The sequence below is a fragment of the Cetorhinus maximus genome, chromosome 21, assembly GCF_964194155.1.
Source record: "Cetorhinus maximus chromosome 21, sCetMax3.hap1.1, whole genome shotgun sequence".
In the NCBI taxonomy this organism is placed as follows: Eukaryota; Metazoa; Chordata; class Chondrichthyes; order Lamniformes; family Cetorhinidae; genus Cetorhinus; species Cetorhinus maximus.
Window position 1 is genome coordinate 84,083,320 of NC_135899.1, and position 16,205 is coordinate 84,099,524.

General features: G+C 40.6%; 1 protein-coding gene across 1 annotated transcript in view; it reads right to left on the reverse strand.

The window, feature by feature from the left end:
- Positions 1-207: 207 nt before the first annotated feature.
- The window catches only part of kdm1a (lysine (K)-specific demethylase 1a), a 65,129-nt gene continuing 49,131 nt past the window's right edge, over positions 208-16,205 (reverse strand). The window contains exons 18-21 of the mRNA XM_078567321.1: positions 16,018-16,132; positions 13,384-13,511; positions 6,238-6,384; positions 208-839 (exon numbers count right to left, since the gene is read on the reverse strand). Of these exons, the coding sequence (XP_078423447.1) occupies positions 654-839; positions 6,238-6,384; positions 13,384-13,511; positions 16,018-16,132 (576 nt within the window). The 3' untranslated portion in view covers positions 208-653. The remainder of the gene's footprint in view (positions 840-6,237; positions 6,385-13,383; positions 13,512-16,017; positions 16,133-16,205) is intronic.

Below are 16,205 nucleotides of genomic sequence, written 5' to 3' on the forward strand. Positions count from 1 at the left end.
GGTTGTTATAGAGTTAGGGTTAGGGTTAGTAAGTTAGTTAGTAAGTTAGCAAGTAAAAATGGTCCAAAAGAATCTCCTCACAAACCTAGATATTGCAGTTTAAGCATTGTAAAAATAATACAATTTGAACAAACTTCTATATTGAGCTACCTTGTTCCATTATTAGCCCTAGTGTTTACAGTAACCACGCATTAAAACAAATGCCAATTTTGTGAAAAATTTTGACCATTACATCAAAAAGTTTTATTTCTGCAAATTCACACTCAAAATATCCTAAAGCACATACTAGTATGGCTGGGGAAAAACATCATCAATAATACAATCATTCACACTCTTGCTCTCACAAACAAAATGTCTGATGCATTTACACAGGAGTTAATGCTACAGAGTACCCAAGGCATTATAATGGGCTGTCACATAATTTGGTCAGAAGTGCCCCCGCCCCAACCAGAGTAAGTTGCTCCACTTGGCTCAGTCTCATGGTCATGGTGCCTCAAAAACTTGGCAGTAATGGGGAGGAAGAAAAGGAGGTTTGAAACCAGTGCATCAGGTCTACAGTGAGTCTACTGCAGGGCTGCAGGAGCTTTTTTTTAAACCCCCAGATGAAATCTAGAAGGATGATTTCCATCATACGAACCTTTCCCTTTTATAAATTACATGCTACTGGGTTGTTGGGTCGGGATGCCAGGAGTTGCTTGTCGTTGAAGAGTGTACATCGCACCCAGAAACTGATCAGCAATTCGACCAGCTTCCCTTAATCCACTCAATAAAGCACCATGAACTGTCGCAGGGTAGTTGCGGATAGTGTGCTCTCCAGCAAAAAAGAGACGAGGGACTGGCTGTAATGAAAGAAAGAAAATGAAATCAGTTTTCCAGATAATGCATTAAACTAATGCCATTAGCATTTCCTGTTTTATGTTTAATAGGCTTATAGCAAGCCATGATTTTAAGATTAAATAAAATAACCTCAATTAAGCTGCACTTTATGTCTTCTTTTGAGGGGGCAGAGGCTTGTTTGGGTACAATTGTACCTGCATTAGCATTAACATCTCATCTTTTATATTCTGTACTTCTAGGTATAAAGTCCAGCTTTCAGCTTTTTTGGGTGGAACTTTATCACATTCTTTCTGGAAACCCCAATATGCTACAGGGCTTATCACAATCCACTTGAGGTGTTACTTTCTCAAAGTCAAGGAGGCTTGCCAGGCAGGAATCCTTGTTGGCTGATATTTACTGTGGTCATTAATGTACAGATAATCAAGTTGACAATCCATTGCACTATTTTACACAGATGCAAGACTGATAGGTGTATGATTGCCAATGCCTTATTTGCCAACCGTTTTAAACATAGGCTTCATGTTTGCCTATTTTCCAATCTAGCACCTCCCCATTGCCCAATGGCTCTCTAATTAATGCTGGCAATGCCTCCTTCCATAAATCTCCTTCCTAGTCTCGGTAGTCATTCCTCCCCCCCAAGCCTAGGTGCACGTGCGGATTGTTGGAGTTGGCAGAAACTGCTGCCTTAACTAATTCAGCACAGACTGGAAATCAAACCTGGTATTTTCTGCTCTTTCCAGCGAACGAAATAAAGACTTTCATTTACATAGTGCTTTTCACAACCTCCAGATACCACAAAGTGCTTTATAGCCAATGAAGTACTTTTGAAGTGTAGTCACTGGTATAATGTAGGAAACACAGCAGCCAACATGCACATAGCAAGATCCCACAAACAGCAGTGCTATAGATGACCAGATAATCTGTTTCTGTGATGTTGGCTGAGGCCACCGGGGAAGTTACTACAACTAAGGGCAATATTGAGAAGTATCTCTACCACAAAACCATCTGACATACAGACCCGCAGTTAACTTTAAATCCAATGTATTTACTAGCTATATTTAGAGCCCAGTTGCGGAAGCTTCAGCTTCTATGTGCACTACAACACATCATTCTGCTCAGAGCAAAGTCCTCAAACAGAAGCATGAGCCTGCACCAGGGGAAGAATCAGTATGCAATTTAATCTTGTGCAATCCAGTTCTCTTTATTTCATTCCAAATACATCAAAAGACTTTCCCAGGTGAAAGCATCGGAATCAGTAAGGATGGTTGGTTCATGGAGTTATATAACTGTCAGTCATTCTCATAACCCAGCAAGAGTCTTCTAGGGCACATGTATTTAATTAGTATTTTCCAACAGAGGAAATGTTTATAGCTAATCAGTTCTAATGTGCCTCTTCCAGGCATATCCCGCCTGCCACTTGTTCCATCACCAATTTCCAACTTTTCAAATGGACTTAAGTAGCTTGCACTCCCTATTTCCTGCAGTCTCCTCACACAGCTGAGCAATTGCAATATGCAAAAGGAGAAAATGTGTTGTAGAGAGAGAACATGAGAAGGGGGTAAAGATAGAGGAGTAACAAAGAGAAGGGAAAAAGAGGCAAAATAAGTGGAGGAGACAAAGAAAATTGATTAGTATTTACATATAACAGAGGTGAAAGGTGGGTTGGAAGGACATGAGTTAAATAAAACGAGCATGTGGGAGAGGATCAAGACAGAGCTAGTACACACACACACATGGACAGAAGAGATGCAGTGATCATAATGCAAGTTTTGCAAACATTTGTGTGTTGTTACTGTAAAGTAAGATTTTAAACATATTTCGAGTTGCTGTAATGCATCTTGTAGATGGTACATACTGCTGCCACTGTGCACCGGCAATGCAGGGACTGAATGGAGATGAGGTGAGAGCGACTGCCCTTGATATCAAGGCTGCATTTGTCCAAGTGTGGCATCAAGGAGCCCTTGCAAAACTGGAGTTAATGGGAATCAGAAGGAAGGCTCTCCACTGATTGGACTCATACCTAGTACAAAGGAAGATGGTTGTGGTTGTTGGAGGTCAGTCATCTCAGCTCCAGGACATTACTGCAGGAGTTCCTCAGGGTAGTGTCCTAGGCCCAACCATCTTCAGCTGCTTCACCATTGATCTTCCTTCCATCTAAGGTCAGGAGTGGGGATGTTTGCTGATGATTGCACAATGTTCAGCACCATTTGTAACTCCTCAGATACTGAAGCAGTCCATGTCCAAAAGCAGCAAGGCCTGGACAATGATAAGGCTTAGGCTGAAAAGTGCCAGGCAACGACCATCTTCAAGAAGATAGAATCTAACCATCTCCCCTTCACATTCAGTGGCATTACCATTGCTGAATCCCCCAATATCAACATCCTGGGGGTTACCATTGACCAGAAACTGAACTGGAATAGCCATATAAATACTGTGGTTACAAGAGCAGGTCAGAGGGTAAGAATCCTGTGGCAAGTAACTCACCTCCTGACTCCCGAAAGCCTGTTCACCATCTACAAAGCAATGTCAGGACTGTGATGGAATATCTCCACTTGCCTGGATGAATGCAGTTCCAACAACATTCAAAAAGCTCGACACCAACCAGCAACCGGCTTGGTTGGCACCCCATCCACAAACATTCACTCCCTCCACTACCAATGCACAGTTGAAGCATTGTACACCATCTACAAGGTGCACTGCAGTGACTCACCAAGCCTCCTTAGACAACACCTTCCAAACCCACAACTACTACTATCTAGAAGGACAAGGGCAGCAGACACAATGGCAGCAGTTTGGAACACCACCACCTGGAAGTTCCCCTCCAAGCTACTCACCATCCTGACTTGGAAATATATTGCCATTCCTTCACTGTTGCTGGGTGAAAACCCTGGAACTCCCTCCCTAACAGCACTGTGGGTGTACCTACACTACATGGACTCAGCGGTTCAAGCAGGCGGCTCGCCGTCACCTTCTGAAGGACAATTACAGATGTGCATAAATGCTGATCTGCCCAGCAACACCCACATCCCATGAATGAATTTAAAAAATCTTAAGGTGGTGGATGGGTGTTGATTAAGTGGACTGCTTTTTGTCCTGTATTGTGTCAAGCTTCTTGAGTGTTGTTGGAGCTGCACTCATCCAAGCAAATGGAGAATATTCCATCACACTCCTAACTTGTGCTTTGTAGATGGTGGACAGGCTTTGGGGAGTCAGGACTGAGTTACTCCCCTCAGAATTCCCAGCCTCTAACCTGTTCTTATAGCCACAGCATTTATATGGCTGGTCCAGTTCAGTTTCTGGTCAATGGTAACCCCCAGGAGGATGATGGTGAGGATTCAGTGATGGTAATGCCACTGAATGTCAAGGGGAGATTGTTAAATTCTCTCTTGTTGGAGATGGTCATTGCCTGGAATTTGTGTAGTGCTAATGTTACTTCCAATGTTGCAGTAAAGGAGGAAGCAGTAGATAAATTGGATTGGATGAAAATAGATCCAGGAGGTACTTCTGCAGGGTTAAACATGATATACCATTGTTTAAAAAAAGGAGAGAGATAAACCTAGTAACTACAGGTCAGTCAGCTAAACATATATATTCTCTGTATTCTGCCCAACTGACTATCTTCTGTACCTGGCATGAGTCATCAACCCCTTTTCTCTACTTGATTTTAAATCTCTAGTTCCTTATCTATCCAGGGAGCTCCAGGTATAGATTTTGTTAGCACAACTGAAGCCCAGGGATTAAAAGGCAAAAGCAGAATGGATACAAAATTGGTTAGGAGACAGAAGGCAGTGGCAAATGGTTGCTTTTTCAGACTGGCAAGAAGTATACAATGGTGTCCCCTGGAGTTGACATTAGGACCACAGTTCTTTTTGGTATATAGGGCATCATCTCAAAGTGTGCTGATGACACAAAACTCAGAACCGTAGTCAACAATGACAAAGATGGCGGCAGACGACTACAGGGGTACATGGACACTCTGGTGAAATAAGCAGACACAGCAGGTGGAATTTATTGCAGAGAAGTGTGACGGGGTGAAATTTAAATGGGATAATGAAGAGAGGCAATATAAACTAATTGGCACAATTTTAAAAGGGGTTAGCATAATTTTAAACAGGCACTTCTGGGTTTATGTACACACGTGTTAAGGTGGAAGGGCAAGTTGATAAGAGAGTGTAAAATGCATTAGGGCCCATAGATGTATACATAACAAAAACACTTGTTTTTAGGCAACAAGCCAATAGTGATATAGAATGCACTGCCTGAAAGGGTAGTGGAAGCAGGTTCATTAGCAATTTTCAAAAATCTGCAGAGCTATGGGTAAATTGCAGGGGGAATGGGGCTACTGAATAGGTCTTTCAAACGCACAGCGGGTCAAATGGCCCCTTCTGTACTCTGTGATATAGATTAAGCATGCACAACATATCCTTCAAGGATTGCCTGCTAACTGAATATTCTTTATGAAATAACCGTAGAGCTCGATGTTAGTGCCTTCTACAAACTGGGCAGCATGTACAGCTTACGTGTGAATTCAGCTGTAAACGCTTGGCAAAACACATTTTAATATCTTAGTTGTTTTCTTTTCAACTTGCCTCATCCCTTTCATAACCACTCAGTTCCACACTATCCTCCCTCTTGTCAAAGTCAAATAAGTAGGTCACACAGCCCTTCATAGCTTCTGCAACAAACTATGCTCACACTTCCATTAGGCAAACTGGCCTTTTTGCTTTCTATAGAACATGATTCAAGTGCTGAATACAAATTGGATCTCATCACAAACTGAAAAACATTATTGCAACTGATTGAAGTCACACACTTCAACAGAAATAAATTTTCCATTTATTGCAATGAACTGAATTTTCTGCCTTAAAGTTCTGCATTTCATCTACACGTTCGTAGAGGTAGATTTCCGAGTTAGACCACCAAATTTGCACTGCACTGTCATATTATCATCAGGAAACATATCCAGTATTGCAAACTTCCTGCATTCATATCAGTGCGCTACAACAAAAATTGCATTTTATTATCGAGCATACACTCCCTATGCAATAGTTTTAATTCATAGCTCCCATTGTGTTTCACTGTCAATAATGACAAACAGTCCTTCTCCAACTATGTCTTAATTGTGGATGGAGATTTCATAACTGGACCACTGGGAGCTTTCCATGGAAAAAAAGAGATAATTTCACCCCTCCTTCCAATATCCTTTACTGAAATTCCATTGACATTGAGATATCGCATTAGTGATGGATCAAGTTCATGTCTCTGATTCTGATACTTTGCAAATAAATAAGTTTACAATATTATGAACAAAAATTGAACATCTCTAGTAATCAAAAAACACATCTCTTCTCAAGCTAATTATTTCACTGTAATACTGCCAAAGTCTAATTAGATTTTTACCTGAGGAGCCCCAGGGATGCTGGGGCCTGGGGTTACTGGTTGTGCCATTAGATCATAGTCATTACCAGATGAGCCAGCAGCCACATAGGAGTAGGAACCACGTGCCCATGGGTCAGCACGCCAGCGAGTGACAACAGTTTCCTTAGGCTGCAAGGATTTTAAAAAAAAATATTCAATTGAAAAGGTAACAAACCACCTTTCTACTTCAGAGCTAAGGTTTATTCACTAGTTGTGTCTTATGGCCACTCCTCAAGTACAGTAATTGAAGCATTCTTCAGAAATCCAATCTTCAAAAGCTCTACTGATCACCCAATGCAGTGAAAGGGGGGAGGGGTAAAAGAGAAGTGAATTTCTTGCAAATACAATAAATACGTACTGGGAAAGAAAAGTTTTATTTCTTTGGGACTTCATCGTCTTGTATATTTCTGAAGGTTTTTTTTTTCCCTTATGGACCGGTCTGTGCCATTAAAATAGCAGCTTCATATATTTAAGGCTCAACCTTGCCTTCCGTGTATTATTGATGGCAACCCCACCAATACCCACACATACCCCACCATCAAGGGACGCAAAAGATAGAGAGAATTTTTCCACATGTTTGCTCAAAGTTTTTTTAATTATAAAACAGGCTAAAACAGACTAAGTGGAGCATAGCAATTGTTTGCTGTCGCACATCTCAGTGATTAAGGTTGGCAAATGCACAGGGCAATTCAAGGGTCACATATTACGGGCTGTCCTCATTTAATCAGGCAATTCATCAGGTTGATCTGGTTACACGAATCAGAGGACAACGGTGACACATGCTACAAATGACAACCATGGATAAATTCTATTTGTGGTATTTGGAACTGTAGAGGGTGAATTTCACTGAGTCATTCAGAGAGCAGGGGAAAAAAAAAAATCAGCCAAGAAGTCTCATACATAAGTTTAATTGAAAGCTTTAGAAGTAACACTAATAAATGTTATCAATAAATGGTGCCATTATGACATTATTCTGAATTAAGCATAAGATTTTTAAATACTTAAAATAACCATTTAAGAATGACATGCTTTACACACAATTCAAAGTCCCGGTGATGTGCTTTTTCATGCACAGCATTAAAACGCAGAGTAGTTTTATGCATTGCTTCAACACACAGCTATGTGCCTGAAAATGTCAGAACGGGGGAGAAAAATGCTCTACTTTGCATTATTCTAGAGAACGGAAGTATTGTAGAGAAAGAACCAGGGTTGTATTCGCACCAGGGTTGGTGGAACAGGGGAGATTAACTGACCAGGCAGTTCCTGGGATCCGTACGGACAGCAGGAGGTAAGAGGAGGGAGATGTTGTAGTCTGGGGGCACTGGGGAAGATAGCTATCAGCAATGGATGCTGAAGGTCCCTGGATGTGACAGCACTGGTATTAAAGGTGGTCTCAGGAAAACAAGGTCCCACGCTAGAATTGCACTACATCAGCCGTGTCTCAGTTTGTAGCACTCTCACCTCAGAGTCAAAAAGGTTACGGATTCAAGCCTCTTTCCACAGAATTGAACACAAAATCTAGTCTGACACTTAACTGTGCAGTACTGATGGCTGATTTTTAAAAAATAAACAGTGATAGAAATCAAAAACAGGAAATCAATGCAAAATTTGCAGGATGTAGTATATGCAAAAGTTTTAATACACTATAGAGATATGTATGTCTTTATCAACTGAATTCTGTTTTTGCATGTTATACACATTGTCAACCTAATCTGCAATCCAATTCCATGCTATATGCATAGATGTACATTTTGCACAGAATGCTTTTTTTTTAGCATCACTGAACCTTCATGAAGTTGAGGGACCTAATCAGTGCTCTACAGTCTACATAGTGTATTTCTATGAATTATAAACAGTCATCCTGAACTTGTGGAACTTGGCAGAAAAAACTGCACTCCTTGAAAAACATATAGCCCTACTTACATGCAATAACTTTTGAGAAGATGACGACCCTTCACAGAAAAAAATGTTCTCATATTGGTTGATTTAAATTCCAACAGCCAGGAGCAATACATATTGTTTCAAAAACTGCGCATACATGCTAATGCATAATAGCAATGGCACTAATTGTAACATCCCATACCAAAGAGATAATGAATAACTTGGTTCAGAAGTGCTTACACTCATTGATAATGTTGGACCATATTCTTGTCACATGGGCTTCAAGGGCAGTAAAATGTTAACATACATGGATTAACAGCAACAATTAAGCTAATTACTAGGGTGTAGCTAAATTTTAAGCAGGTTTAACCAGTGATTACCAAATAATAACATGGTTGATTTACCCAAATTTCCTGTCAAAGGCTGAATTAATGCTGATCAGGACAATGACAATCAATTTGTTTTACCATGCACAACCATAGGAATGGAAACAGCTACTCCTGTTGTACTGGCACACAGGGAGCAATCATGCCTCAGAACAGAGGACTGCAAACATGTTTCAAATGTGTGTTATGTTCCCTCCCTCACATTAAAAGGAATATAATATTCTGAAAGGTACAAAGGTGCGACACATACACAATGTTCCCTGTAAGCTGTGTAGCAACCCGAAAGTCCTCCGCACAGGCTGGTTGCGTTAGTTACTGTGCACATGCAACTGTGCAAAATAATGTAAAGGAGCCGCACAGGTAAATAAATCACAAGTGCACTCGAAGAAAAGATTAGAGGGAAGGTTGCATATGCATAGTGAAAATATTAGTGTGAATAGGATTGTACTTTTTGCAACTAGGATCAGACAGGGTACCTAAATAATATTGCTGAGATGTGGTGGGATGGGGCAGCGGCAGAAAGAACAGGGTGCTAGATCAGATTTAAAAGCAATGATTGCAGCTCCACTCAGTGGGGTGAGCAGCCACCAAAGTGCAGGTCTCCAATCTGTGTAGGAGCATTTCAAATATTTGCAAGGAGTAGATATAGACAACATTGTAGACACAGTGAGAATAAACGTCTCTTCCTGTGACTTGAAAAGAGTGACATAAAATATGGTTACTTTATAGTAAACACATTAATTAGCCTATAATCCAGGGCATTGCCATTGCAATACGTCAAATGTATATAACGTCAAAATGTGCGTCAGTGCAATGTCTACTGTCTACTACCATCATGATTGTGAAACAAAAGCAATGCTAATCAGAGTACCTGTAATAATTCTGCCTAAACAGTAGAGGATGCTCTTGAGGGAATGTGGCACTTATTTTGCGATTTAAGAAAAACTGGCTACAGAGCTTGGGAGGACCCACCTTGTCAATGATGCTACAGTGGGTGGTACCCTGGGAGTGGGGAGAGGGGAGAGAGAGCCAACCTAAAGGCAGAATTTTACCCTATACACCGCAGAAGGATTTTCAGTCTAGAAATTCCTACATTGGTGGTGAAGAATAAGTCGCTGAACTTTGAGGATGTCCTTACAGAGACACTGGAGTATCTAACAGGCGACCGGTCTTTATGTCACCAGTTAGCATACTTTGAAATCCCATTCCCAAATGGGTATGTGTGTCAGTGTTTACAGCACAGAAAGAGGTCTTTCAGCCCATCGCGTCCATGCCGGTCATCAATCCCCAATCTACTCTAATCCCATTTTCCAGCACTTGGCCCATAGCCTTGTATGCTATGACGTTTCAAATGTTCATCTAAATACTTCTTAAATGTTGTCAGGGTTCCCACCCAATCCACCCTTTCAGGCAGAGTTCCAGATACTTCCCACCCTAGAAAATTTTTTCCCTCAAATCCCCTCTAAGCCTCCTGCCCCTTTGCCTTAAATCTATGCCCCCTGATTATTGACCCCTCCACTAAAGGGAAAAGTTTCTTCCTATCTACCCTATCTATGCCCCTCATAATTTTATCCACCTCAATTAGGTCCACCCATCACCCTTCTCTGCTCCAAGGAAAACAGCCCCAGCCTATCCAATCTCTATTCATAGCTGAAACGCTCCAGCCCAGGCAACACCCTGGTGAATCTCCGCTGCACCTATATTTATTATATTATATTATATATATATATATATATATATATATATTATCAACATCTGCTCTGTTTTTCCATGGGTGGGGACAACTTCTCCTTGCGAGTGAATTCCTTGCTGTTTGATATATTTTCAGTCTTGTCCAAAATGATAATAACTTGTACGGTGAAAGACAGCAATAGACCTGATGACAAAAAAAATACCGTGAAAAGGTATACAGATGGCATTTTAAAAGATTTACAGAAATGGATGTAACAGCAGTACATAGAACTATTTATAAATTTATGCACACTCACCAGTGATCTAGGCCCCGAGGTAAATGCTTGAACTTCACGAATATTTTCCAATCCGTTCCTCCAGCCATAATCAATTCACCTTCAGTGGAGTAGTGCCAAAATGAAATGCTTTTACTCAAAGCATTTTGCTTTATTTTGGCTTGCCCTATAGCCTTGAGTAGTTTGATAAAGCTTGGACACTTTATGCATGCATCATAAATTATCCATGCATTTGTTCTTCCTTCCAGTAGCGATGTAGCTATAGTCAACAAAGAAACTTAATGCCTGGCTGAATGATTGACACGAAGCAAAAGCTCAGACTTGAAGTAACATGTTCATCATTGTTTCCTTTTGAATTCCACTTTGTGTTGTTAGTGCAGAAACACAGGACTTTGCGCTAGTTATCATGTATTAGATTATGCAAGGCAGACTATGCAAGGGAGGCGATGACACAGTGGTATTGTCACTGGACTAGCAATCCAGAGACCCTGGTTCGAATCCTGCAATGGGAGGTGGTGGAATTTGAATTAAACAAAAATTAGAAGTCTAATGATGACCATGAAACCATTATTGATTGTTGTAAAAATCCATCTGGTTCAGTAATGCCCTTTAGGAAAGGAAATTACCTAGTCTGGCCGACATGTGACTGAAATGCCTAGTAAATGCCCTCTGAAATGGCCTAGCAAGCCACTCAGTTGTATCAAACCATGAAGAAACCGGATGGACCACCCGGAATCGACCTAGGCACCAGAAACGACAACAGCAATCTCAGTCCTGTCGACCCTGCAAAGCCCTCCTTACTAACATCTGGTGTTAGCTCCCTCACTAGTGCCAACACCTACATAGCAACAGCCTGATGACTACAATCTTCAGCCAGAAGTGCCGAGTGGATGATCCATTTCGGCCTCCTCCTAAGGTCCCCTACATAACAGATGCCAGTCTTCAGCCAATTTGATTCACTCCATGTGATATCAAAAAACAGCTGAAGGCACTGGATACTACAAAGGCTACATTCCGACAATAGTACTGAAGACTTGTACTCCAGAACTTGCTACTCCCCCAGCCAAGCTGTTCTAGTACAGCTACAACACTGACATCTACCTGGCTACGTGGAAAATTGCCCAGTTATGTCCTGTAAACAAAAAGCAGGACAAATCCAACCCGGCCAAATACCGCCCCATCAGTCTACTCTCCATCATCAGTAAGGTATTGGAAGGGGTCCTCAACAGTGCTATCAAGCAGCACTTGCTTAGCAATAACCTGCTCACTGGCGCCCAGTTTGGGTTCCCCCAGTGCCACTCAGCTCCTGACCTCATTACAGTCTTAATCCAAACCTGGACAAAAGAGCTAAACTCAAGGGCTGAGGAAAGAGTGACAACCCTTGACATTAAGGCCACATTTGACCAAGTGTGGCATCAAGGAGCCCTAGCAAAACTGGCGTCAATGGGAATTAGTAGGAAAACTCTCCGCTGGTTGGAGTCATAACTAGCACAAAGGTAGGTGGTTGTTGGAGGTCAGTCATCTCAGTTCCATGATATCACTGCAGGAGTTCCTCAGGGTAGCATCCTAGGCCCAACCATCTTTAGCTGCTTCATCAATGACCTTCCTTCCATCATAAGGTCAGAAGTGGGGATGTTCGCTGATAATTGCACAATATTCAGCACCATTCGCGACTCCTCAGATACTGAAGCAGTCCATGTCTAAATGCAGCAAGATCTGGACAATATCCAGGCTTGGGCTGACAAGTGGCAAGTAACATTCATGCCACACAAGTGTCAGGCAATGACCATCTCCAACAAGGGAGAACCCAACCATCACTTCTTGATGTTCAAAGGCATTACCATCACTGAATCCCCCACTATCAACATCCTGGGGGTTACCATTGACCAGAAACTGAACTAAACTAGCCATATAAATACTGTGGCTACAAGACCAAGATCAGAGGCTAGGAATCGTGTGACAAGTAACTCACCTCCTGACTCCCAAAGCCTGGCAACCATCTACAAGGCACAAGTCAGGAGTGTGATGGATTACTCCCCATTTGCTTGAATGAGTGCAGCTCTCAACACTCAATAAGCTTGACACCATGCAGGACAAAGCAGTCCGCTTGATTGGCACCACATCCAAAAACATTCACTCCTTCCACCACTGATGCACAGTGGCCGCAGTGTGTACCATCTACAAGATGCACTGCAGGAATTCACCAAGCTCCTTCAACAGCACCTTCCAAACCTACGACCACTACTATCTAAAAGGACAAGGGCAGCAGATACATGGGAACTTCGCCACCTGGAAGTTCCCCTCCAAGTCACTCACAATCCTGACTTGGAAATATATTGCCGTTCCTTCACTGTCGCTGGGTCAAAATCCTGGAACTCCTTAACAGCACTGTACCTACACCACATGGACTGCAGCGGTTCAAGAAGGCAGCTCACCACCACCTTCTCAAGGGCAATTAGGGATGGGCAATAAATGCTGGCCCAGCCAGTGAAGCCCACATCTTGTGAATGAATAAAAAAAAGTACAGCAACCAGCTTTTAATTAAGTATCCATATGCTGGCATTATTAGGACACAGGTTATAGCTAAAGGGTTTTTAAACAGTTTCAACTGGAATTATCAGCCCAGCTCGTTTACTTAATCCTACTACAATAATTAGCTTTCATATATTTCCTCGGAATTACCGCCAGAATTAATAAATCATCAAAAGGTTTTTACTGCAGTATAAATAAGGCCTTAAGTTATGTTTAAAAACAGTCAAGTTAATTTTCTTTAAAGTTTCAAAGCACTAATCTTCTCTCCCTCCTTTCCGTTTTTTCAGCCCCCCACTACTTTCCTTCAAGATACACACAGATTACAAAAAAAGACACACCAAGCAATGTTAGCATCCTCATACCTGTGGTACTGCACTGCTGCCAAATATTCCTTTTAGGATGGCTAGACAGCGACCGACAATGACATCATCACTAATGTTTTCCATGATTCCAGCAGCCTCTCCAGCCACGAGAGCCAAAAGGATTGGGGCTGTTAATGGACAAATTAATAATGAAAGGAATTGCAACCACATGCCCATGATTACTCAAAGCAAGTTCCATATTTTGTGCAACTACAGAGCAACCGCAACATACATGGATTTAAAAGGTGTCCAAATATTTAGAAACTTGAGTCTTATGAATAATATACATTTCCAGGAAAAGGGAATCAAAGAAGGCATAATGGAGCCAGAAAAGCATAAGATGGGTCCAAATGTGTCTAAAAATTTAGAACATTAAAAAAGTACATTTTATTCCAAACGGTGTTGACTTAAGATTGTAAATAAGCCTAGACAATGTGTCACTCTTGTTGCTGTTGAACTGTAGCTACATCTGTATAACACTTGCAAGCTTTCTTTTTCATTAATTGAAGCTCTGCCACAGCACAATATGCTGAACTTGAATTACAAAATCATTTATAAAATGTAGCACCTAGATGGATATTCAGAGCCCTTAAGTAGTGAACCACACATCATTTAAATAGCATTGGACGGAAATTTCATGATTGATACAGTGCAGTGATCATTTCAAAGTAGAAACTCAAGGGTGCAGCTGCTTAATAATTGCTACAGTCTAAATTAAAGCTCAGATCAAGCAAAATTAGGTACTGCGACAAACACATCATAGAGTAATTACTGGGAGGGTATGGAGGAAGAAAAATGTGATTACAAAGAGCAGGCATGTCTTATCTTGATCGGCAGAACATAGCCTTTATGAGTAAATTTGAGCATGGATCCCATTCTCTGTGGGGTTACATTTGAAGTTTTACATTAATTGTTCCTCCACCAGCGCAACCCCACCCCCCCCAATCCCCATCAAAAAAAGGAGTTATTGTGAAGTTATGACCTAGCACAAGTTACTTTTGATCAAAGAAAATGTTAAAACTTATCATAAACCGGGATCGTTAAATAGAATTAAAATTACTGCAAAGTATTAAAAAAATTTAAGGATAATTATGGTCAAGAAAGGGATTAAAGGACCAACAATTATTTCAAATTATGCATTAGCAAAGGAAGCAATGGTTAGATTTTTCTGGCTCACTCCTGGATTTAGTTTCTGGTGTCCAATTGACTAAAGACGACTAAAATTTGCTAAAACCATGATTCCTTTCATTTTTACTGTGCATACGGTACATTTATATGTTTAGTGCAAGGGCCATAAATACAAAAAAAATCATTTATTTTGCTTTTAATACTTCACATCAGACCACACAGAAGATTCTTTTAAGTCTGAGGGGAAGAAAAATTAGCAAAACATCTGCTTTTACTGAGCTTAACCGGACATTTGGCAGGTTTGCTTTTGAGATTCAAATCATTTTGTGGTTCTCAATGAAAATAAAACAAATTAAATTACCAAAAGTTGGATTAAGTTCTGCAGCAGGTAAAGCTGAAAGGATGTACAATGTTCCCCTTGGAGAGCATTTAACAATACAAGATGTTTATACAAAAAATGTAAAAGGCTCTGGGACTTGCCTAGGCTACTTAAACATGCCATACAGTAATTATTATTTAACTTATTGCAGGGGGCATTCCTGTAGCCAATGGAAATCAGCCAATAATCTGTAATCCAAAACTCTGGTTTGACAGCAAATACAGCAAACCCTAGGTGCAGTAATGAAGCCACTTGCAATACATCTATCATAGCTTTAATTTAATCTTCCTTAGGTTTGGGGGATCGATTTAATTTAAACAGGAGATTGGCGTTTGCTGGCTGTGCAACAGGCCAACATGTAGACCACAACCTTGTCGTGCAAAATTTCCAAGCAATAGTCAGGAAGGTACTTAAAGGAGAGGTTTCATGTAATTAGATACATAAAAGTTATGTAATTTGATCTCACATAGTTGAGAACACTTCTACTGACTCCACCTCTGCCACCAAGGGCAGCAGCACCATTTTGGATCACACTTTCAAACAACATGCATCTGACATGGAGCTGCACGAACTTGATCTCTTAAAAATAGTTATTCACAATGATGCTTAAAATAGATTTTGCTAGTGGATGAAATGCCATGGGGGTGAACATTCCAGCAATTCTTTAAATAAGTTGCAGGTCTGCTGGGCATGAAAACTTGAAGACTGAGCCATAAATGTCAGATTTTGCCATACTTTATGTTTAATTTAGACAGCAAAATTCCATTTGGACTCTCAGGCACAAAACTCGGCTAACTCAAAAAATGTGTGCATAATGCAACTTAACCAAATTACATTTTTGACAGATTCATAAGTGTCTATGGTCTGTAAAATGACTGCAGTTTAAGGCTTGCATAATTATATGAATGATGAGATTATAAAGATTACAATTGTTCAAGTGCAAAATAAGTCTAATGATTTGACAGAGTTGAACATAAATAGATTTAAAAGGCAAGAACTATCTTCTTCATAATCAGAAAATAAATTAGTGCTGCTTAAGTTATATCACATTTCATTATTCTTTCTTCCTTGTCACAGAAAGTGTGATTTCTTTAGTACATAATAAGCCATTTCTGATACACAAATACCTTTATAAAGATTCCAGAAAAGGAATAATTCTCCCCTACTGGCAGTAGTACTTCCAACATGACCAAAGAGATTTACACTAGGGTCCCAGAATACACGATCAAAACATAATACAACCTGTAGGGAATAGAAAGAGAGCATTAACAGATGTTAGATTATTTATTCTCAACATGCTTCAATCAATTAAGGT